The sequence below is a fragment of the Choloepus didactylus genome, chromosome 10 (assembly GCF_015220235.1).
Source record: "Choloepus didactylus isolate mChoDid1 chromosome 10, mChoDid1.pri, whole genome shotgun sequence".
Taxonomy (NCBI): Eukaryota; Metazoa; Chordata; class Mammalia; order Pilosa; family Megalonychidae; genus Choloepus; species Choloepus didactylus.
Genome location: NC_051316.1, coordinates 21,872,417 through 21,896,572, shown reverse-complemented (window position 1 = coordinate 21,896,572; position 24,156 = coordinate 21,872,417). Strand labels below are relative to the sequence as shown.

The following is a 24,156-nucleotide window of genomic DNA, read 5'->3' as shown; positions in this document are numbered from 1 at the left end:
TTCCTACCTTTTGAAGTGTTTTTATCAAAAAGGAATGTTGAATTTTTGTAAAATGCTTTTTCAGCATCTATCAAGATGCTATCATTTGCTTTTTCCTTTTGATTTGTTAATGTGTTGAATTACTTTAATTGATTTTCTTATGTTGAAACCACCATTGCATGCCAGGGATGAACCCCACTTGGTCATGGTGTATAATTCTTTTAATGTGCCTTTTGATTCAATCAGCAAGTATTTTGTTTAGGATTTTTGCATCTATATTCATTAGGGAGATTGGCCTATGGTTTTCCTTTTTTGTAGTGTCTTTCTCTGGTTAGGGTATCAGAGTGATACTAGCTTCATAAAATGAGTTAGGTAGTGTTCTTGTTTCTTAAATTTTTTGAGAGTTTGAGCAGGAATGGTGTCAATTCTTTTGGAAAAATTGGTAAAATTCCCCTATGAAGCCATCTGGCCCTGGGCTTTTTATTTCTAGGTAGATTTGTGATGACTGATTGGATCTCTTTGCTTGTGATTGGTTTGTTGAGGTCTTCTATTTCTTCTTGGGTCAGTCTAGGCTGTTAATGTGTTTCCAGGAAATTGTCCATTTCGTCTAAATTGTCTAGCTTTTTGGCATGCATTTGTTCATAGTATCCTCTTATGACTTTTTTTTTTTTTTCAGGAGCTGTAGTAATTATCCCCTTCTCATTTCTGATTCTGTTTATTTGGGTCGTTTCTCTTTTGGACTTTGTCAGTCTAGCTAAGGGTCTTTCATCTTATTGCTCTTCTCAAAGAACCAACTTTTGGATTTATTTATTCTCTCTCTTGTTTTTTTGTTCTCCAGCTCATTTATTTCTGCTTTAATCTTTTAATTTTTTCATCTCCTTGCTTTGGGGTTAGTTTGCTAATCATTCTCTAACCTCTTCAGTCATTCAGTTAGGTCTTTAGTTTTATCTCTTTCTTGCTTTTTGATATATGCATTTAGAGCTATAAATTTCCCTCTCAGCACTACCGTCACTGCATCCCAAAGGTTTTGATATGTGTTCTCGTTTTCATCTGTCTAGATATTTACCAATTTCTGTTGCTATTTCTTCTTTGACTCACTGGTTGTTTAGGAGTATCCTTAACTTCTATATATTTGAGAAAGAGCTGATTCTTTTGTGGTTGTTGATTTCTAGTTGCATTACATTGTGGTCAGAGAATGTGCTTTGAATAATTTCAGTCTTTTTAAATTTATTAAGACTGGTTTTGTGCCCCAGCATGTGATCTATCCTGGAAAACGTTCCATGGGCACTAGAGAAGAATGTATATCCTGGTACTTTGGGGTGTAACGATCTATATATGTCTGTTAAGTCTAATTTACTTATCATATTGTTTAGGTTCTCAATTTTCTTATTGATCCTGTGTTTAGTTGTTCTGTCTATGTAAGAGAGTGGTATATTGAAGTCTCCCACTATTGTTGTAGACGTGTGTGTTGCTCCCTTCAGTTTAGCCATGTTTGTCTCATGTATTTTGGAGCTCCTTTATTGGGTGCAAAAACATTTATAATTGTTATTTCTTCTATGTGAATTATCCCTTTCAGTAATATATAGTGTCCTTCTTTATTTCTTATGACTTCTTTGCATTTAAAGTCTATTTCGTATGATATTAGTGTACCTATGCCAGCTTTCTTTTGATTGCAGTTTGCATGGAATATTTTTTTCCATCATTTCACTTTCAGTCTCTGTGTCCAGGGTCTAAGATGAGTCTCTTGTAAACAGCATATCGCTGGGTCATATGTTTTAATCCATTTTACCAGTCTGTATCTTTTAATTGGAGAGTTTAATCCATTTACAAAGTTATTACTGTGATAGGAGTTCTCGAACCAGCCATCTTATCCTTTGGTTTTTAGTTGTTAGATCTATTTTTCCCCCTCTCTCATTTTTTCCTTTAAGTTACCCTTACTGTTGACTCTTCAGTTCTGGGCTCTTCTCCAGACCTCTCTCTCCTTTCTTTTTTTCTCAGCTGGTAGAGCTTCCTTTAGTATTTCTTTCAGGGCAAGTCACTTGTTAACAAATTCTCTCAGCATTTGTTTGTCTGTGAAAATTTTAAACTCTCCCCCAATTTTGAAGGAGAGTTTTGCTGGTTAATAATTCTTGGCTGGCAATTTTTCTCTTTCACAACCTTAAATATGTCATACCACTGCCTTCTCGCTACCATGGTGCCCACTGAGTAGTCAGTACTTAGTCTTATGTTGTTTTCCTTGTATGTGGTGAATTGCTTCTCTCTTGCTGCTTTCAGAAGTTTCTCCTTCTCTTCAGCATTTGTCAGTCAAATCAGTATATGTCTCAGAGTAGGTTTATTTGGATTTATTGTATTTGGAGTTCTTTGGGCATCTTTGGTTTGCAAATTTATGACATTTAGAAGGTTTGGAAAGTTTCCCTCAACTAAGTCTTGAAATACTCTTATTAGCCCTTTGCCCTTGTCTTCTCCTCTGGCACACCAGTGATTCTTACATGTATTTGCTTCATGTTGTCCGTCATTTCTCTGAGATCAATTTCAAATTTTTCTTTATGTTTTTCACAATTGTTCTTTTGTGTGCTCGCATTCAGTTATCTGTCCTCAAGTTCACTTATCCTTTCTTCTGTCTCTTCAAATCTGCTATTGTGTGTCTCTAGTATATTTTTTATTTGAGGCACAGTGTCTTTTATTTCCATAAGGTCTGCTATTTTAAAATTTACCCTTTCAGATTCTCTGTTCTTCTCCTTTTTCAAAATTGTTTGGAAAATTCTGGCACCTTTGCTTCCTTTTATAAATTTTTAAAAATATTTTTGTCTATTTCAGAAAACGCTGCTGAGATTTTGATTTAGGTTGCATGACATCTTGATCATATTGGGTCTTCCAGATCATGACTACAGTATATCCGTCTTCATTTGCATGAAAACAGAGGGTTTTGAGCTAAGAAAGGGCAGCTTTGACATGTATTTTAAAAGAATATGATACTGTTGGAGAACAGAAGAGGGGTAGTCAGGCCCTGGTGGCAGTAATGGAAGCATGAACAATGTTGGGAGCTGTTTCAGTAATTCTAGAAGAAATGCTGCTTTAAAGGGATGTAATTTGAAGGTGGAGCCAATAGGATCAGAATTCCAGTTTACCCACAGCCTGGCAAATAGGCATTGTGGTGTCAAACTTTTTGAGTTTTTACCAATGTTATAAAAACATGATATTTCTGATGAGTTTTATAAGCTTTTGTCTTCTCTTGAGTAAGGTGAAACAGCTTTTTTTTTTTTTTTTTTAATTTGTAGCTCATTTGTTTCTCTTTTTTTAAATGTGGGACAATAATCATTTTATTTGCTTATGTTTGTTTACCTTGAAAATCTTATGAATCTTATGAACAACTATCAGACCTAATAACAGTTCAATGAAGATATACTGATGCAAGAAATATAAACAAAGAGCAATACCTTTATTTATAAAGGCAAAAGCAATTACACAATGCAAGGGAAGAAATGTAGCATTCATGAACCAAAAACAAAAAATGTGCGTTAATTTAATAAAAGTATATAACATCTTTATGAAGTATCAAAGCTTCCAAAAATATAAATGTAGACTTTTAAGAAATGAGAACTTGTGTCATATATATGAATGAGAATCCCAAATATTTTTAAAATATCCATTCTTCATGAAATATTTATCATTTTTTTCCATTCCAATCAAAATGGATTTTGTTAGAGCTTTATTCCTTAACCTTTAAAAGTTTTGGAACAGGTTGTAGTGAAAGGCACGTGCCCTACCAAATATAAAGCTATATTGTAAAAGTAAGGTAAATAACACTGTTGCTAGTGCAGTAATAAAGAAAAAGGTCAATAAAACAGAATATGTTACAGAAATAGTCCATGCATATATGGACAGTTAAACAAATATGACTTTAAAAATCAAAGAGGAAATGAAGGAAGAAATCAATAGTTGTTTAATAAATGGAAACTCAGTACAATTTAAGAATTATGTCCCTATTCCCTACCCCTGCCCTGACCACTGGTAACTTGTGTTCTAGAGTCTGATTCTTTGAGTTTGCATAGTCTAATTATTTCATATAAGTGAGATCATACAATATTTGTCCTTTCACATCTGGCTTATTTCACTCCACATGATGTTTTCAGGGTTCATCCATGTTCTCGCATTTATCAGAACTTCATTTCTTTTTATGACTGAATAATATCCCATTGTATGTATTTACCACATTTTATTTATCCATTCATTGGTTGATGGACACTTGAGTTGCTTCGACCTTTTGGCAGTTGTGAATAATGCCACCATGAACATTGGTGGGCAAATATCTGTTCAATTTCCTGCTTTCAAATCTTTTGGGTATATGCCCTGAAGTTGGATTGCTTGATCATATGGTAATTGTATACCTAACTTTTTGAGGAACTGCCAAACAGTCTTCCATAGTGACTGCACAATTTTTCTTTTGTATTTCTTTTTTTAAAATACAATTTTATCGCAATATATTCATATACCATACAGTCATCAACAGTTGTTGTAGTTTGCTAATGCTGCTGGAATGCAAAACACCAGAGACAGATTGGCTTTTATAAAAGGGGGTTTATTTGGTTACACAGTTACAGCCTTAAGGCCATGAAGTGTCCAAGGTTGCATCAGCAATCGGGTGCCTTCACTGGAGGATGGCCAATGGCATCCAGAAAACCTCTGTTAGCTGGGAAGGCACGTGGCTGGCATCTGCTCCAGAGCTCTGGTTTCAAAATGGCTTTCTCCCAGGTGTTCCTCTCTAGGCTTCAGCTTCTCTCCAGAATGTCACTCTCAGTTGCTCTTGGGGTGTTTGTCCTCTCTTAGCTTCTTGAGAGCAAAAGTCTCCTTTCAAAGGCTGTCTCCAAAATGTCTCTGTAAACTGCATGCAGTTCCTCTCTCAGTTCCTGTGCATTCTTCAAAATGTCCCTCTTGGCTGTAGCAAGCTCACTCCTTCTGTTTCAGCTTATATAATGCTCCAGTAAACTAATCAAGGCCCGTGCTGAATAGCCAGGGCCACATCTCCATGGAAATTATCCAGTGAAAGATCTCGCCCACAGTTGATTGATCGATCACATCTCCACGGAAACATCCAATCAAAAGTCTCCAACCCAATCAACACCAATACATTTCCTGCCCACATAAGACAGCATCAAAGATAATGGTGTTTTGGGGGACATAATACATCCAAACCAGCACAGTGATGTACAATCAGTTGTTCACAGTACCATTATATACTTGTGCATTCATCACCACAATCAATTTTTGAGCATTTTCATTACCACACACAAAAAAGAATAACAAAAGTTAAAGTTAAAAAGAACACCCAGAGAGGAGCTAAGATGGCGGCATAGAGAGGAGTGGAAGACTGTGAGTCCCCCTGGAACAATTCATAAACGACCAAAAAACTAGTAAATAACCTGGAATAACTGCAGGGAGACAAATGTGACTGTCCACTCATCACACACCAACATGAATTGGGAGGAATGCCCGAGATCGCAGCATAAAATCTGTAAGTAGAAACTGTGGACCCATGCCGAGAGCCGAGAGCTGAGAGCTCCTCTGTCATGGAAGCCTTGTGGTGCTAGAGAGCAGCACTCTCTGAACAAGTGAGTGTACCTCAGCCCAGATGCAACTGGGGTTTTAATGTTAACTGCTCAATACAGACAGCGAATCCCCAACAAGCAGACAGAGGCTTTTGGTGACGACTGACCTTGGGACAGTCAGGGGACATCTCTGTCTCAGGACAGGGAGCCCGGAGGATTAGGTGCTATCTCTGGCCGAAGGGTGAATCTGGGAGCTTTCTGTCCCTTTCTCTCTCTCTCAACCTGGGTAGCTCAGCCATTTTCAGCCCACAGCGCTTTGCAGTAAAGAAAGCCTCAGCCATTTTAAAATTGCAGCACTTTGACCAGCAGAGTCAGAGAAACAAAGAACTTATTGATATGCAAGTGACCTCTCTGGAGGGGGCATAGCTTCCCAAGAGGAAAGGGAGGGGCCCAGCTGTTCTACTACCTGCCTTACATTCAGAACCAGACCCCAGAACCTGGGGGAGGAGAACTACAGGCCACACCCTCTTACACCAGCCCATGACAGGCTGACAGGTGCACCTGCCAGGCAGAAAAGCACAGGGTGTGCCAATACTCTAAGAAAAACCATCAGGGAAACCGGATACTGACTGTTTCCTCTTTCTGTGACCTGAGCCTGTTCTCTTTTGGGAAAACCTGACTGGGTGGCCTAGGAGGTCAGATGCCTAGACAACAGAAAACTACAACCTACCCTAAGGAAAATGAAGTTATGGCCCTGTCAAAGGAACAAATGTACACTTCAACTGAGATACAGGAATTTAAACAACTAATGCTAAATCAATTAAAAAAGTTTAGAGAAGATGTGGCAAAAGAGATAAAGGCAGTGTTTTTGAAAACACTGGGCATACATAAGGCAGAAATCGAAAGTTCAAAAAAACAACTAGCAGAATCTATGGAAATGAAAGGCACAACACAAGAGATGAAAGACACAATGAAAACTTACAACAGCAGATCTCAAGAGGCAGAAGAAAACACTCAGGAACTGGAGAACAGAACACCTAAAAGCCTACATGCAAAGGAGCAGATTGAGAACAGTATGAAAAAATATGAGCAACGTCTCTGGGAACTTAAGAATGAAACAAAGTACAAGCATGTACATATTACTGGTGTCCCAGAAGGAGAAGAGAAGGGAGAAGGGGAAGAAGCAATAATAGAGGAAATAATAAGTGAAAATTTCCCATCTCTTATGAAAAACATAAAATTAAAGATCCAAGAAGCACAGCATACTCCAAACAGAATAGATCTGAATAGGCCTGCGCCAAGACACTTAATAATCAGATTGTCAAACATCAAAGACAAAGAGAGAATCCTGGAAGCAGCAAAAGAAAAGAGATCTATCACATACAAAGGAAGCTTAATAAGACTATGTGCGGATCTCTCAGCAGAAACCATGGAGGCAAGAAGGAAGTGGTGTGATATATTTAAGATACTGAAAGGGACAAACCACCAACCAAGAATCCTATATTCAGCAAAACTGTCCTTCAAATATGAGGGAGAGCTCAAAATATTTTCCAACAAATAGACAATGAGAGACTTGGTGAACAAGACACCCACCCTACAGGAAATACTAAAGGGAGCACTACAGAGTGATAGGAGAAGACAGGAGTGAGAGGTGTGGAACACAGTTTTGTGAGATGGTAGCACAGCAATGTAAGTACATTGAACATGGTATGAATATGGTTGAGAGAGGAAGGTTGGGAGCATGTGAGACACCAGAAGAAAGAAGGAAAGATAAAGACTGGGACTGTGTAACTCGGTGAAATCTAGAGTGTTGAACAAATGTGGTAAAACGTACAAATACGTTATTTCATGAGGGAGAACAAGCAAATATCAACCTTGCAAGTTGTTAAAAATGGGGAGGCATTGGGGGAGGGATGCAGTCAATGTAAACTAGAGACTGTAATTAAAGGAATCTTTGTATTATGCTTCCTTTAATGTAACAAAGGTGATATACCAAGGTAAATGCAGATAAGGGGGGGGAGGGGAGGCTTGTGAGACACTTGACATTGGTGGTGTTGTCTGACTCTTTATTCTACTTTGATTTAAGATTATCTTTTTTGCTGCTTCCTAGCTGTCATTTTTTTTCCTCTTTCTGTTTTCTTTTTCTTTTGCCTCTCTACATTCTTTGACTCTCCCTCCTGCCTTGTGGAAGAAATGTAGACAACTTTATATAGATAGTGGTGAAGGTGGTGAACAGATAAATATGTGACTATACAGGGAACCATTGATTGTTTACTTAGGATGGAATGTATGGCATGTGAACAAAACCATCTTAAAAAAAAAAATGGCTTGATGACAAAACCTCAAGGGCAATATACTGAGTGAAATAAGCCAGACACATAAGAACAAATATTGCAGGGTCTTACTGATAGGAACTAATTATAATATGTAAACTCATAGACATGAAATATAAGGTACCAAGATATAGGATGAAGCTAAAGAATGGGGAGTGGTTGCTTAGTATGAGCAGAATGTTCAACTAGGATGAACTTAAATGTTTGGATATTGTGCCAGTTTGAATGTGTTATGTCCCCCAAGCGCCATTATCTTTGATGTAATCTTGTATGGGCAGACATTATCAGGGTTGATCAGATTGTAATTCTTTGAGTGTTTCTTTGGAATGCACCCCATCCAGCTGTGGGTGATGACTCTGACTGGATAATTTCCATGGAGGTGTTGCTCCACCCATCCAGGGTGGGTTTAAGTTGATCAGTGGAGCCATATAAATGAGCTGACATAACAGAAGGAACTCAGTGCAGCTGTGAGTGACATTTTGAAGAGGAGCAAGCTTGCTAGAGAGGAGCATCCTGGGAGAAAGCCGTTTTGAAACCAGAACTTTGAAGCAGACCCCAGCTACGTGCCTTCCCAGCCAACAGAGGTTTTCCGGATGCCATTGGCCATCCTCCAGTGAAGGTACCCGATTACTGATGTGTTACTTGGACACTTTATGGCCTTAAGACTGTAACTGTGTAGCCAAATAAACCCCCTTTTTATAAAAGCCAATCCGTCTCTGGTGTTTTGCATTCCACAGCATTAGCAAACTAGAACAGATATGAACAGAGGTGTCAGTAGCAAGATGTGAGAATAACTAACAGTGCTGAATGGTGTGTGAAAGTGGTGGAAAGGGGAAGCTCAGAGTCGTATATGTCACCAGAAGGAAAGTTGGAGGTCAAAAGATGGGAATGTATAAAACTGAATCCTATGGTGGGCAGTGTCCATGATTAACTGTACAGATATTAGAAATCTCTTCCATGAACCAGAACAAATGTATGACAATACAGCTAGATGTTAATAATAGAGGGGCATATAGGAAAAAAATATATACCTATCGCAAACTATATACTACTGTCAGTAGTATTTCAACATTCTTTCGTAAACAGTAACAAATGTACTATACCAATACTACAAGTCAATGATGGAGGGGGGTTGGTTAGGGATATGGGAGGATTTGAGTTTCCTTTTCTTTCTCTCTTTTTTCTTTCATCTTTCACTTTATTTCTTGTCTGGAGTAATGAAAAGTTTCTAAAAATTGATCAAAAATTAAGTGTGGTGATGGATGCACAGTTGTATGAGGGTACGGGGAGCAACTGATTGTACACTTTGGATCATTGTATGGTATGTGAACAATCTCAATAAAAATTCAAAAAAAAAAAAAAAAAAAAGAACACCCAAAACATCTCTCCCCCATCTCTCCCTATTACTCATTTATTTTTTGTCTTCATTTTTCTATTCATCTGTCCATACACTGTATAAAGGGAACGGGAGCCACAAAGTTTTCACAATCACAGTGTAAGCTATATAGTTATACAGTCGTCTTCAAGAATAAAGGCTACTGGGTTGCATTTTAATAGTTTCAGGTATTTCCTTCTAACAATTCCAATACACTAAAAACTAAAGAGGGATATCTACATAATGCATAAGAATACTGTCCAGAATGACCTCTTGTCTCTATTTGAGATATCTCAGCCACTGAAACTTTATTGTTTTCCTTTCTCTTCCCCCTTTTGGTCCAAGAAGGCTTTCTCAATCCCATGAGGCCAGGGCCTAGCTCATCCCTGCAAGTCATGTCCCATGTTGCCAGGGAAATTTGCATTTATCTTTTTAATGAACTATTTATCCTTTATACATTTTTCTATTGATATGCTGATTTTTTAAATTACAGTATCTTGTATGTCTTAGTAGTCCTATTCTGTGTGGGTGATATAAATTGTACAGTATTCCTAGAGTTTGACATTTATATTTTGGCCTTGCTTATGTTTTTTTTTTTCCCCATAAACATTTGATTTTCATGTAGTCAAATTTAGCAGTGTTTTCCTTCATGATTGTGGATTTTGAATCCCAGTTTGGCATTTTCCACTGTATCAATGTAAAGAATCATTCTGTGTAATCTTCTAGAAAGTGATGGATTTTATTTTTTGCATTCAGATCTTTTTATACATTTGAATTTTGTTTTACTGTAAGGTATAGATTTAACTTTCGTGTCCCAGAAGGCCATCTAGTTATCCCTATGACACTGAAAACCAGCCTTTCTCCACTCATTTGCAATGGCGCCTGCATTGTAATTAGGAAATCATATATATTTGTGCCTATTTCTGACTTTTTCTTTTCTTCTGTAGGTCAATCTATTTCATCATGTAAAATGACCACACTTTTAATTATTGAGCCATTTTAAAAGATTTCAGTATCAGGTCCATGATATTTGATATTTAATGCTCTGGTTATCTATGCCTGTTTAGTTTTGTATATCCATTTTTTGAGCCAAGAGAAGCAAAATGAATCAATACATATTTAAAAAGGATAACATTTCATGACTTAGTTACTTATAAGATTGTATGTAGTAAATGATTTTGAGAATGTATAATGACTCACTCATGATAAGAGTTTTTAACATAAGAGGAATAAAAAGGATCTTTCTTTACCTTATGTATGGTGTATTAGTTAGGGTTCTCTAGGGAAACAGAATCAATGAGAGGTGTCTCTGACTATCAAATTTGTAAAAGTGACTCACGCAACTGTGGGTATGCACAAGTCCAAATTCTGTAGAGCAGTCAGCAAACTGTCAACTCCAAGGAAGATGTTTGATGAACTCCTCAGGAAACAAACTGGCAACTTTGACGAACTCCTCAGGAAATGAACGGGGATCTTCGACGAATGTGTTCGATGAACTCCTCAGGAAACAAACCGGCGACTTCAACGAACTCCTCAGGAAACGCTTCACTGGGCTCATCGTCTCACTCTATCTGTCTCAATTATAAGTCTTCAACTGATTAATTGGATTAAATCCAGCCAGTTGCATTCTGTCATTGTAGAAGACATGCCCTTTGGTGAGGCATCAGTCACAGCTGCAGTCAGTTGACTATGCTTTAATAAAGCAGCCTGTTGGTTTATTAACCAGCCACAGACGTCCTCATAGCAATTGTTAGGCCAGTGTTTGCTTGACCAGACAGCTGCGTACTATCACCTGGCCAAGTTGACACTTGAACCTAACCATCACATATGGTATCTAAAAATAGTCTACTATGGTAACATTATACATTATAACTTCATACAGAAGACTCTTCTCTGAGTTCAAAAATATACTATTGGAGAGAGAGAACCTAAGATGGTGGCTAGGTGAGACAGGGCAAAAAAACACCTCCGTGAAAAATACTAGATAAAAACCAGAAAGTGACCCAGAACACCAGTTCCAGTGATGCATCAGCTGGACAAGTTCTGCTAAAACCACGGGGACCATGCACTTGGTGAAACTGGGAGTCTGCATTCGCAACGAGTTGAGTAAGCCGGCTGAAAGTCCCATGGCCGCACTGTGGTATGGGGAAACTGGATGTTGGCATTTGGAGATGGACTAGTTCTTTGAAAAAAAAAATACAAAAAAACCCAGGAGCGGCTGCAGTTACGATGGTGAGAACTGCACAGTGAAGCACAGTAGGAGCGGGCTGTGCCAACCTCTCGGTGTCTGGCGTGGAGGAAAGCCCGCTGCTGATTGCCTCAGGGCAGGGGGGCAGAGGGAAGAGCCAAAAGGAGAAAGAAACTGCACTGCTTGCAGCTGGCTTCTTGGCAGGCTGGAGACACTCCTCCCCGGGGCCGGACCCACAGCCCAGAGCTGCACTCGGTAACCCAGTGTGACGGGGAGTGTATCCCATGGCACTGTGCACACACCACAATATTGGCAGTGGACAGTGGCCTTGGATGCACCCACAGCTAGTTGTCCCAGAACTGGGAAGGCAGAGCTGTGCGAAAAGGGAGGGGGGCTGAGACACCCCATTTAGCCATCTTTGCATCAAGCTGGGGGCGCCCCTGCACAGCCTGGCAGCCCGGGGCTTCCCTTGAGGGACGGCGCACACTTGTGATGTAGCACAGCCTTCCCTCAGCAGAGGTCCTGGAGAGCACGGCTGAGAAGGGGGGCCTGCTCAGAAATCCCAGGGACCCTACATCAATGCCGGGGACTTGTGGGTCAGCGGCAGAGACAATCTGTGGCAAGACTGAAATGAAGGCTTAGACTCTTGCAACAGCCTTGAATATCTGGGAATACCTGGGAGGTTTGAATATTAAAGCTTCCCTGCCACCCTAACCACCCAGACACACGCCCCTCATTCAGGGTGGATAGCACCAACAACACACCCAAACTGAGCGCACCAATTGAACCCCACAAGAATCATTTCCCCACACACCACAAAGACAAAGTTGAGGAGAACTGACTTGAGGGGAACAGGTGACTCGCAGATGCCATCTGCTTGTTAGTTAGAGAAAGTGTACGCCACCAAGTTGTAGATCTGACAAATTAGATTGGTATTTTTTATAACTTGAAAGAACCCCATCAAGTAAAGCAAATGCCAAAAGGCCAAAAACAACAGAAAATCTTAAAGTGTATTATAAAACAGGACAATATGGAGAACCTAATCCCAAACACCCAAATGAAAATATCAGACGGGACACAGTACTTGGCGCAATTAATCAAAGAACTACAGTCAAAGAATGAGAGCATGGCACAGGATATAAAGGACATGAAGAAGAACATGGCACAGGATATAAAGGACATAAAGAAGACCCTAGAAGAGCATAAAGAAGACATTGCAAGAGTAAATAAAAAAATAGAAGATCTTATGGAAATAAAAGAAACTGTTGGCCAAATTAAAAAGACTCTGGATACTCATAATACAAGATAAGAGGAAGTTGAATGACAGCTCAGTGTCTTAGAGGACCACAGAACAGAAGATGAAAGAACAAAAGAAAGAATGGAGAAAAAAATAAAAAAAATCGAAATGGATCTCAGGGACATGATAGATAAAATGTCCAAATTTAAGACTCATTGGTGTCCCAGAAGGGGAAGAGAAGGGTAAAGGTCTAGAAAGAGTATTCAAAGAAATTGTTGGGGAAAACTTCCCAAACCTTCTACACAATATAAATACACAAAGCATAAATGCCCAGCGAACTCCAAATAGAATAAATCCAAAGAAACCCACTCCAAGACATATTCTGATCACACTGTCAAATACTGAAGAGAAGGAGCAAGTTCTGAAAGCAACAAGAGAAAAGCGATTCACCACATACAAAGGAAACAACATAAGACTAAGTTGTGACTACTCAGTGGCCACCATGGAGGCGAGAAGGCAGTGGCGTGACATATTTAAAATTCTGAGAGAGAAAAATTTCCAACCAAGAATACTTTATCCAGCAAAACTCTCCTTCAGATTTGAGGGAGAGCTTAAATTTTTCACAGACAAACAAATGCTGAGAGATTTTGCTAATAAAAGACCTGCCTTACTTCAGATACTAAAGGCAGCCCTACCAACAGAGAAACAAAGAAAAGAGAGAGATATAGAGAATTTTAACAGACATATATAGAACATTACATTCCAAGTCACCAGGACATGCATTTTTCTCTAGTGATCACGAATCTTTTTCCAGAATAGACCATATGCTGGGACATAAAACAAACCTCAATAAATTAAAAAAAAAACAAAAACAATTGAATATATTTAAAGCACATTCTCTAACCACAATGGAATACAAACAGAAGTCAATAATTTTTGATTTGTAACTCCACTATTTACTTCCTACAGGATATAAAATACATAAACTTTAATGACAAATCAGTGGTTTTGGACTCAATGTAAAATATGTAATTTTTGAAGAACTATATAAAGGTGGGGAAATGGAGGAGTATAGGAACATAGTTTATGTGTCCTATTGAAGTTAAGTTGGTATCAAAGAAAAACAAGAATGTTATAGATTTAAGAGGTTAAATTTAAGCCCCACAGTAAACACAAAGAAATTATCAGAGAATATGACCATAGAGATGAAAAGTCGAGTATGGGTTAAGAGAAGTAGGGGTAGGGGCAATGGTGAGTTAAGAAATCAATGTAGGGTTGCTGTTTGAGGTGAAGGGAAATTTCTAGTAATGGATGGTGGGAAGGTGATAGCATTACAACATTCTAAATGTGATTAATCCCACTAATGGAATGCTAGGTAGGGGTTGGAATGGGAAGATTTAGGCTGTGTATATGTTTCCACAATTGAAAAAAAAAAAAAAGTCTAAATAGATGACAATTGAATGCCAAGGATGATCATGGATGTGATCTGAGGATGGAGGACAGGAGGCTCAAAGGGGCACAGTTGGGACATAAGAAAAAAAAAAAGAAGGAAATATAAAAATGTAAGCTTTGTATCAATGTTGAATTTCTTGAGTTCTTAGCTGCGCTTAATGGGGTTGCATAAAAGAATGTTCTTGTTCATGGGAATTGTATATGTAAATTACAGTGTTTGTTCCAGGATCTGTGCAGTTTGCTCTCATATGTTTAGAAGACAGAGCAATAGATGATGGTTGATAGGGAGGGAGGGAAAGAAAGAAATGGCGGTGTGGCAGGATGTTAAAATTGGTGGATTGGGGTATCAGGGGAGGGGCATCAGGGTATGCTGGAGTTCTGTGTATGGGCTTTGTATTGTTTTTGCAACTGATCCTGTAACTTTGAATTTATTTGAAAATAAAATTTAAAAAATATATATATACTATTGGAAATTTTAACCAAGGATTTAAAGAAAGATAAGGAAATAAAAGGTGCAAGGTTTAGAAGGAAGAAATAAAACTCCCATTTTTAGATATAACATAATTGTGTTCATAGAAAATCCAGAAGAATTTACATCTAAGCTATTAGAATTAATGTGAGGTTAACAAGTGGCATCATACATGGTCAGTATTTTTAAAAATCGAAAACATTATCTATATCCTAGCAACAAACTCTTAGAAAATGACAGTTTATTCTGTGATATCTACAGAAATGTCATCAAATATTAAATATGGAATTGCTCTATGCTTCTCTCTTGATCTTCCTCATCCATACCTAGAGCCCCTGAAGCTTTTTGTCCAACTTTGTATATAGAAGTCTGTTCATTAAGATTTCCTGCAATTAGGACTATCATAGGCATCTGTTTTAGTTTCCTGGGCTGTTCAAAGCAATATCATGGAATGGGTTCAGGTTAAACAATGGGAATTTATTTGCTTATGGTTAGAGTCTCGGCAAATGTCCAAATCAAAGAATCATCAAGATGATGCTTTCTTCCTGAAGACTGGATGTCAGCAATCCTTGGCTCTTCTGCTACATGGCAAGACACATGGTGGTGTCTGGTGTTCTCTCCCTTCTCTTCCGGGTTTCATTGATTTCAGCTTCTTGTTTCCATGGTTTTCTCTCCTCTCTCTGTATTCCTTCACTTTATTTAGGACTCCCGTAGTAGTATTAAGTCCCATCCGGAATGAGGTGGGTTACACTTTAACTGAAGTAGCCTCATCAAAAGCACTTACTTAAAAAAGGTTTACACTCACATTAAAAGATTAGATTTAAGAACATGTTCTGGGGTACATACAGCTTCAAACCACCACAGCATCCTTTATAGCAAACATGTTATGAGAGTCAATTTCCTAAGGTGTTTTCCATGTCAGCTGTTTCTGCACCCTTCAGATTGACCAGAAATGTGCTGTTACAGGCATCAGTGTCATTCAAGGACGTGGCTGTGGAGTTCACCCAGGAGGAGTGGCAGCAACTGGGCCCTGCTCAGAGGACCCTGTACAGAGATGTGATGCTGGAGAACTACAGCCACCTCGTCTCAGTGGGTGAGTGCATCCTAACCCTCTGTGGAGTACATTTCTCTTTTTTCTCTTTTTTATTTTTTTAATATTACTCACATATATGTAACAGAAAATAAAATGCAGTACTTTTCAGTGTACAACTCTGATGAGTTTTGAGTAATGTATGCAGTTCATTACTACCAATAAAACCATAATTTGGAATATTTCCATCACCTCAAAAAGTTTTCTTGTAGCCCTATGCATGGGATCCTCTTACTCCATCCCTACCCCTCTGCCCCTGGCAACCACTGATTTGCTTTCTATATAATTTTGCCTTTTCTTGAATTCTGTATAAGTTGAATCATTAAGTGTATACCCTCTTTTGTCTGGCTTTTTTTTTAACTGAGTGTAATGCTTTTGAGATTCATATATGTGTATGTGTTTATCAGTTTATTCTTTTTATCCTGAGTAGTGTTCCTTTATATTCATATGCTGTAATTTGTTATCACTTATCAGTTGATGGATATATTTTTTTCCAGTTTGGGCATATGATGAATAATGTTTCTATGAATATTTGCTTACAGATCTTTGCATGAACATCTGTTTTCATTTATCTTGTGTAAATACTGGAGCGTAGGCTTGGTGGATTTTCATATATGTATCTGAACAAAACTGCCAAATGCTCCCGATCTGGCTGTGCTGTTTTTCATTTCCATTAGCAATGTATGAGAATTTTCATTGCTTTTGGTTGCCTATCTTTGGTTTGCTGTATCTTATTATTTTTAAGTATTCTACTTGTATCTCCTTGAGTTTTAATTTGTATTCCCTGATGACTAGCTATGTTGAAGTTCTTTTCATGTGCTTTCTGGCCATTCATAAATCTTTAGTGAAATCTTTAGCCTAATTTTTAATGGAATTGGTCAAATTTTTAGTTCTATCCTTTCGATTTAGTTTAGTTTTTTGTGTTTTTTTCTTTTTTTCTTTTTTCTTGTGCAGTTGAAAGTATTCAGATCTTTATCGTATATGTTTTGCAAACTTTGCCTCCATCATTGGCTTGCTTTTTTATTTTCCTAAATAGTGTTTTTGAGGACAAAAGTATTTTCAGGATTTGTGTTTTTTTGCATCTAATTTTTGAAAAACTATTTTGTGTTAAAATAATTATTGGTTCACAGGAATTAGCAAAAATTGTATTTTTCAGCAAGTTTCTCCCAATGAGTACATCCTCTATAGCCACAATACAATGTAAACACCAGTAAACTGACATTTCTACAATGTGTGAATAGTTCTCTGCCTTTTTAACTCATGGAGTTTTGTGTAAGCACCACCACCTCAAGATACAGAACTAATCTATCAGCACAAAGATCTCTTATCTTGCCACCCATTTACAGTCACACCTACCTCCTATCTCCCACTATTTCTAATCTATTTGAATCACAAATCTGTTTTCCATCTCTATAATTCTGTCATTTTGAGAATGTTGTAGAAATGGAATCAAACAGTATGTGATGTGTTGAGATTAGCTTTTTCATCAGCTCTTGTGATCCATCCAAGTTATAGTTTGTATAAATAGTTCATCCCTTTTATTGCCATTCAGAGTTCATTGTATGAATTTTAACAGATTGTTTAGCCATTTATCTGTTAATGGACATTATATTCTTTTTTGGTTTTTGGCTATTATAGGTAATGTTGCTGTAAACATTCATGTACAGGTTTTCATTTCTGTGGGATAAATATCCTGGAGTGTTATTGTTAGGTCATATTATAAGCATATGTTTAGTTTTTCAAGAAATTGCCAACTATTATCCAGAGTGCCTGCATCATTTTTTATTCCTACCAGCAATGTATGAGAGATCTAGTTATTACTTTTAATGGCAAGTACTTGATATTGTCACTATTTTTTATATTAGTGCTTGTTAGAGGTATGTAGTGTAATTTTACTTTGACTGATATTAATATAGCCACTCAGACTTTCTTTCCCTTAATGTTTGCATGGTGTGTTTTTCTTTCCTTTTACTTTTATTTGTAACTTCTCTGTGTTTTTATATTTAAAGTGGATTTCTTATACTCCTCATGTAGTTGAGTCTTTGACGACACCTTGTAGTTGGATCTTGCTGTCAATCTCTGCCTTTTAAATGGACTGATAAGACATTTGTTCATTTACTTAATGTTAGTATTGACATGGTTGAGTTTAAATGTACTATATGAATATTTGCTAACTCTTCTCCACCTGTTTTAACTTGTCATAATCTACCTTTAAATAATATTTTATCATAACATATAAGAATCTTTTACTACTTCTTCCATTTTCTCTCTTCCATGTTTTTTGCTGTTTTATCATGTATTTTACTTATATGTTATAAACCCCAGAATAAGTATTATCAAACAGGTCACAGATGCTCTATTTATAAAGTCCCCAATCTGCTGGTGTCATTTATTTTTCTTTATGTGGTGTCTACTCTTATTAATCGTATCCAGTGTTTTCTTGTTTGTAGTTTGGTTATTTTGCTCTCTCATTACAGACATTTCATTTTTATATGTAGAGTTTCAATTTGGAACTTCTTGTAGCTTTTATTTCTCTTCTCGTCGTGTTCATTGTTTTCCCTATCTTCTTGAACATACACAGTTTAATAGCTGTTAATGTCCATGACTGTTGATTTTATCCTGTGTGTCATTTCTTATTCTGTTCCTATCGATTTAGTTTTCTCCTTGTTGAGAGTCATATATCCTGCTTCTTTTGCTACCTGATAATTTGTGATTGGATGTTTGAGGCGGATTTAACTACTGGTGAGTGTTGGATTTTGTGCTATTCTTTTAAATATTAGGAAGCCATTTCTGCAGTCCAGTTATGTTACTTTGATTTACTTTGTTCCTTTCATAGTGGGCCTTTAATCCTTGTTTTGTTGGATTCAGAGCTTGTTCAGTCTATTAAACAACCCCCTTCTGGTTTTTTTACCCAAATTTCTGTGTATTAGAAGGCTTTTCAGTGTTGGCTGGTGGGAACAGAAATATCCCATCTCTGTGTGGGCTTTCATGATTTTTCAACCTATGCCTTTTCCAGTATCAACCTTGGATAGTTTCCTTACATACGTGTACATGTCACTACTCAGCCAAAGACTTAAGGAAACCCTTTTGCCATCTCCAAGATTCACTTTCTCAGTACAATTCTTTCTCTGGTATTTACCCCACATGTTCTAGTTGCATTGGTATCTGTAAACCTCCAATTCTGTCTCCTCAACTTCCTGCATCTGTCGGGCTTTATTTTGGTAATTCCTTTCTATGCTGTCTTTTGGAAACTCAGCAGTAATCTGTGATAATCATAGGACTTACTATTTTTGTTTTCCTATTGTCAAGATTCCCTGTTTTGTACTGCCTGTTGTCCAGTGTCTAACAACTATTCTTTCATATATTTTGCATGGTTTTCTAGATGTCTGTTATGGAGTGATAAATCAGTTCCTTTTACTTCATGATGGCCATCATGTTTCCCTTCTTTGAAACCCAACATGTTGACCTCTTAAAGTTAATATTCTTTAGGTTTGTGATTTACGAGTTTAAGGAAATTGGTTCTTTTTAAGTTAAGAAAATGTCTGTTGTCACTTCCCTCCATAATGGGTCAAATGAACATGTTCAATGTGCCACTTCTAAAGGTGTGCCTATCTTTAAATTTAAAACCCATGCAACTCACTCAAGTTCTAAATCATTTCCCATTTACAGGGTACTGCTTTGCAAAACCAGAACTAATCTTTGCGTTGGAACAAGAAGGCCCATGGTTATTAGAGGAAGAAATTCTAAATGGGAGATATACAGGTGAGATATGAAGTGCTGACAGAAGATATTCAAGGAAACTAGATCCAAAATGATCAGTTAGAGATGGGCACTTTGAAATGTTTTCAGCATTCTCCTTGCAGCAGCCTTTACCGTTGGAGTTTTTAAAATAAAATATGTAATAAAATGTGGAAGAAGAAGATCTAACAGAATGAAGGGGATATCAGCATGGTGACTTCCCATTTTGTGAATATGGGGGCTAAGTATATCATTTAAAGCTGAAAAATAAAGTGATGGGTATATATTTAAAGGAAAAAGAACAACTAAGAAATGTTATTAAAGCAACGAAAATTGGGAGACAAAATATTGGAATAGAGACAGGAAACAATCTTACCTTTTTATCATAGAGAAATACTAGATACTATCTAAATAAATAGGTAATCAAGGAATTGCATAATATTATAATTCAAAGGATAACAGCCAGAGCATAAACCTTCCCAATTATATGAAGATAAGTACGCTTAGCAGAACAGTGGTACTGGAAATGTTTTTTAGACAGCTGTGTCACAGTTCCCAAGATCACCTTCCATTTGAAAAATGTTTTCATGATACTTGATTTATTAAAAGGTAAAACTAAGGAGTGCTGCCAAGCAATTAATAGGAAAAATGGCATACCCCTGATTAACAGCATGCCACAGAAGTCAATTTGGGTGGATTAAAGGCAAAAATGTGAATATTTTAGCACAAATTATAGGAGATAATTTTTATTATGGTGGGTAGGGAACAATTTAAGACCAAAAAATCATTTAGTATATGAGGAAAGATAGATAAACTTAACTATATTAAACTTAAGAGTGAAAGGACAAGCCAAAACATAGCAGTTTTTTGTAGTATGTAGAACCAAAAAGCAATAGTATTAAGATTATATGAAGGACATCTACAGATCTATGAGAGAAAAGCATGCAACCCAAAGAAAAATGGGCAAAGGACTTAATAAGAGGCTTCTCCAGTGGAAATCCGCATGTCCAGTAAACATAGGGAAAGAAAGGTTTTTTAACCTTTTTGTTAGGAAAAAATGCAAAATGAAACCACAGTGAGGTAACACTGCACATTTGTTTGTTTATGAGACTGGCAGAAATGAAGAGTCTGACAGTATCAGGGATTGATGAGGATGTGGGATATCAGATATAACTGCTGTTGAATTGAAACTGGTGCAATCACTTTGGAAATCAGTAGGCATTAGTGAGTAAAGGCAAAGATATACATACCTCATATCACATAACTTGGTCTCTCTTGAGAAAGGTATGCTTCTGTGCTCCAGGAAGCATGTGAGAATTTTGTTTCAAAATGAAACAAAACCCAATGCTCGCCAACAGATGAATGGAAAAATAAATTGTTGTTCATTTATTGAAAGGAATAATAAGATACAGCAAAGGGAGTACACCAAATTATGGCTGCAAGCAAATACATGGATCAGTCTCACAATGGTCAGCACAGAAGCAGGACAACAATGAATATAGTTAGTAAGCTCTGTGATTCCCTTTATATAAAGCAACTGATAAAAGTTAGTTGTACTGGTTTGTGAGTTGCATAGATAGGTTATAAAGCTATAAAGTAGGGTCAGGAAATTATTACTATAAATTTCACGATAGACATGACCTGTAATTATGATGGAAGTTTTGGTCAAGAAGAAATCCCTGGGATTTTTCATAGCCAGGCATTATCTTTTTCTTGACCTCTATGATAGTTATACAAAGATGTTCACCCTCTGCCGATTGTAGAAGTGCATAGAAGAGTTTTATGCACATTTATATTAGTTTTATGTTTTTAAAATATTAGAAAGAGACAAACCAGTGAGTGAGAGATGATATTTACTACAAATATGCCCCACAAGGAGTTTGCTTCTATAATAGATAAAGAAATCTAATCTTGTCGTTAGTGTTCCCTTCTCAGCATTGCCTTCCATGACCAGTGTTTAAAATGACATGCTGAATTTCAGCCAGTCCCATTATCCCCTTCTTCTGTTTTATGTTTTCTCCAAAGCTCTCATCAGCTCTTCTTTGCATCTAATGAGCCTTGTTTAAAGTTATTTTTCCAGTGTCTGGAATACAATAAGGTGCATAATAGACTTACAGTGAACATTTCTTGAGTGAATGAATTTTGATTCACAGTCTTTTCTCCTCCTCCTTTACTGTGTCCAAATGCTCTGTTCTCTGTACTTTGCTCCTCTCCTTAAGCAGTAAGTCTTTCATTGCCTCATCCATCTTCACAATTTAAGCTTTTTTGCTTTATCCTGATGACTACCAATTTATTACTTGCACGTGTGTTCTCTCATCTCTAATGCAACATTTCCTGTGCCCTCAGGGATCTATACTAAATTTCCCTAAGCCTTTAGATTGCACTAAATTTTCTCGTATGAATCAAAGTCTTTCTGTCTTTCCCACTCCCCCATAATTATTTTTCTCTAGTATCTTTCTTCTCCAATAATGGACAACCATGAAGCAGCTTACAACTTTTAATTCTCTCATAAAGATATTTGTATTTGTCCTCTTACTGATCTTTTAGTGGTTTCTAATGTTAGTTCCCTTTTTCACAAGAGCTCGTTCTTGTCATGTTCTCCCTGTCTACTGATATTACCCAAAACTAGAGCTCTGCTCTCCCTTGCCTTATTTTTCTACTTCCTAATTGGTATTATTTTTAATACCAATTAGGTATTAATTGGTATTAATACCAATTCAGTTTATCTTGAAGTAAGCTGACAAATAAGCATGTAGTCGCTTACAATTTCATATATTTTAGTTAACCCATTGCAAGCCCATCTTATCAGATTTATTTCTTTCCCTTGCATGTGCTCATGCCAAACTCCATATGACCCAGTCTCTAAAATGTCATACATTTTCCCCTACGTTATAGCTTTCATCCATGTAAATTTTCCCTATATAAATTCTTAAGTACTTCACTGCATTAAATTCCCACTGCAAGTGGGAGAAGCTTTTTATTGTTGTTTTTATTACTCATTTTACAATTTGGCTCAGATTTACACTTCTTCTATAAAATTATCCTATAATACTTTAGACTATGTTTTTCTTTCTTTTTTTAATATCTCAGCCCACCTGTTAGATATGTCGGAACATGAGATTTAAACACACACTCTATGCCAGATAGCATACAGTCATTCAGTGAGCTCTACTTTGCCCTAGATCCACCAAATAGAATGGTCTCTTTTTTCCTACCATGTACTGGTATGTAAAATATAATAAATATTTTATAATTACATTGTGTGTTGACCTACCGCCAGGTGGGGAGAGGTAGTTCATATTGATTCATTCAGAAACACTATCCCTAGTTGCAAATACCCAACTCAGATTTCTGGACTTTTCAATCAAAGCTGTAAATTTGGCCCTAAGTCAGAGCCCTTATGTGTAAAAGTGCTCTCTGGTTAATTATGTGGCTCGCTCCTTTTTAAAGGTCACTGATTTAATTTATATTATAGAGGGATACAAAGTAAATCAGAATGATGATTGTACTTTAAGCAAACTCCATAAAATATATTTCATATCATATAAGATGCCATTGATTAAAAGGTGAGCCATTGTTTAAGGTACAACCAAGAGAAAATTCTGCCCATTTTACTGTGGACATGCCATCAGTTTTATGATGCATCTTGATTTCAGTGATGGTAATTTGCAGAAAATTTGTGTCTCAGTTATATGAGTTCTTTCCATGTATCCTTTGTTAAAATGAAGGACATAGACAGTAACTACTTCAGATTCTAAAATAAATGATGCTTAAATTCATTGAAAGAGAGGAGAATCTTTTTTTAAAAAACAATTGTTTAACCTTGGGCTCTAGATTATATGTAAAGCCAATGCTGGAATGCAGGATAACTAGAGAAAGAATAAGAATGTAAGATTATTATTGCAAATGAACTATTTAATAAGAACCAATAGCCTGTTGAGACTAGAGCTGGAAATACTGTGGAGTTGGAGCATGCAATTAATGTAAAACTCTCTTTTCCAGAATCATGTTACTTAAATCTTTTATTCTTTGGTACCTAGGGAAGAGGGCTGAAGGACTTCGTATGTTTTTAGCTTAGGCCTGATATATTATTGCATGAAACATGGCTAATAGAATATATGCAAGAAATTTATGATAGATAAATATAAAAGGTACTTGTAAGGTTTCTGGGATCAGGTTAAAACCTTAAGGTTCTCTCAGTCATAAATAGCTAGATATGATGAAAAGAAGATGGAAGCTGAATTAAGGATTGGATAGGATCAAAACTAGTTTTCAGAAAATGAATGAGCAAAAGTTAAAAGGAGGAAAGTTAAGATTTGATTGTCAATAGAAGTTTATTGAACAGCCCTGATACAATAAACTAAGGTACCTGATGTAGTAGAGCCAGGATAGAGTAATGAATGCAGTCCAGGTACAGTCCACATAGTTTAAGCCTTCCACTTGTATATTTGTGTTTCCATGAATGACACTACAAGAATAATTAAAGCATGACCTACAACGTGAGGAAATTGGTGCCATTATAAATTAATTTGGGGGTTGATGTGTAGAATGGATCAAAGGGACCTCCAAATGAAGCTTGTAGACTAATTTTGAGAATTGTAGTTTAAAATACCAAATATATATGATATTTATTTCCAGTTTCCTCTGCCTTTTTCCACTATGGAAAATTCTGCTTTGTGTTTTGCTTCTAGCAATAAAAAGTACTCTAAGGAAGATACATTTGGAGTTACTTTTTTGTTGGAAGACTGA

At 36.9% G+C, this 24,156-nt stretch overlaps 1 protein-coding gene across 2 annotated transcripts in view; it reads left to right on the top strand.

Annotated features, from left to right (window-relative positions):
- LOC119505038 (zinc finger protein 665-like) overlaps positions 1-24,156 on the top strand; it is a 78,960-nt gene that overhangs the window by 50,398 nt on the left and 4,406 nt on the right. For both annotated transcript variants that reach the window (XM_037797728.1, XM_037797727.1), the window contains exons 3-4: positions 15,546-15,672; positions 19,339-19,431. In XM_037797728.1, coding sequence (XP_037653656.1) covers positions 15,546-15,672; positions 19,339-19,431 — 220 coding nt within the window. The remainder of the gene's footprint in view (positions 1-15,545; positions 15,673-19,338; positions 19,432-24,156) is intronic.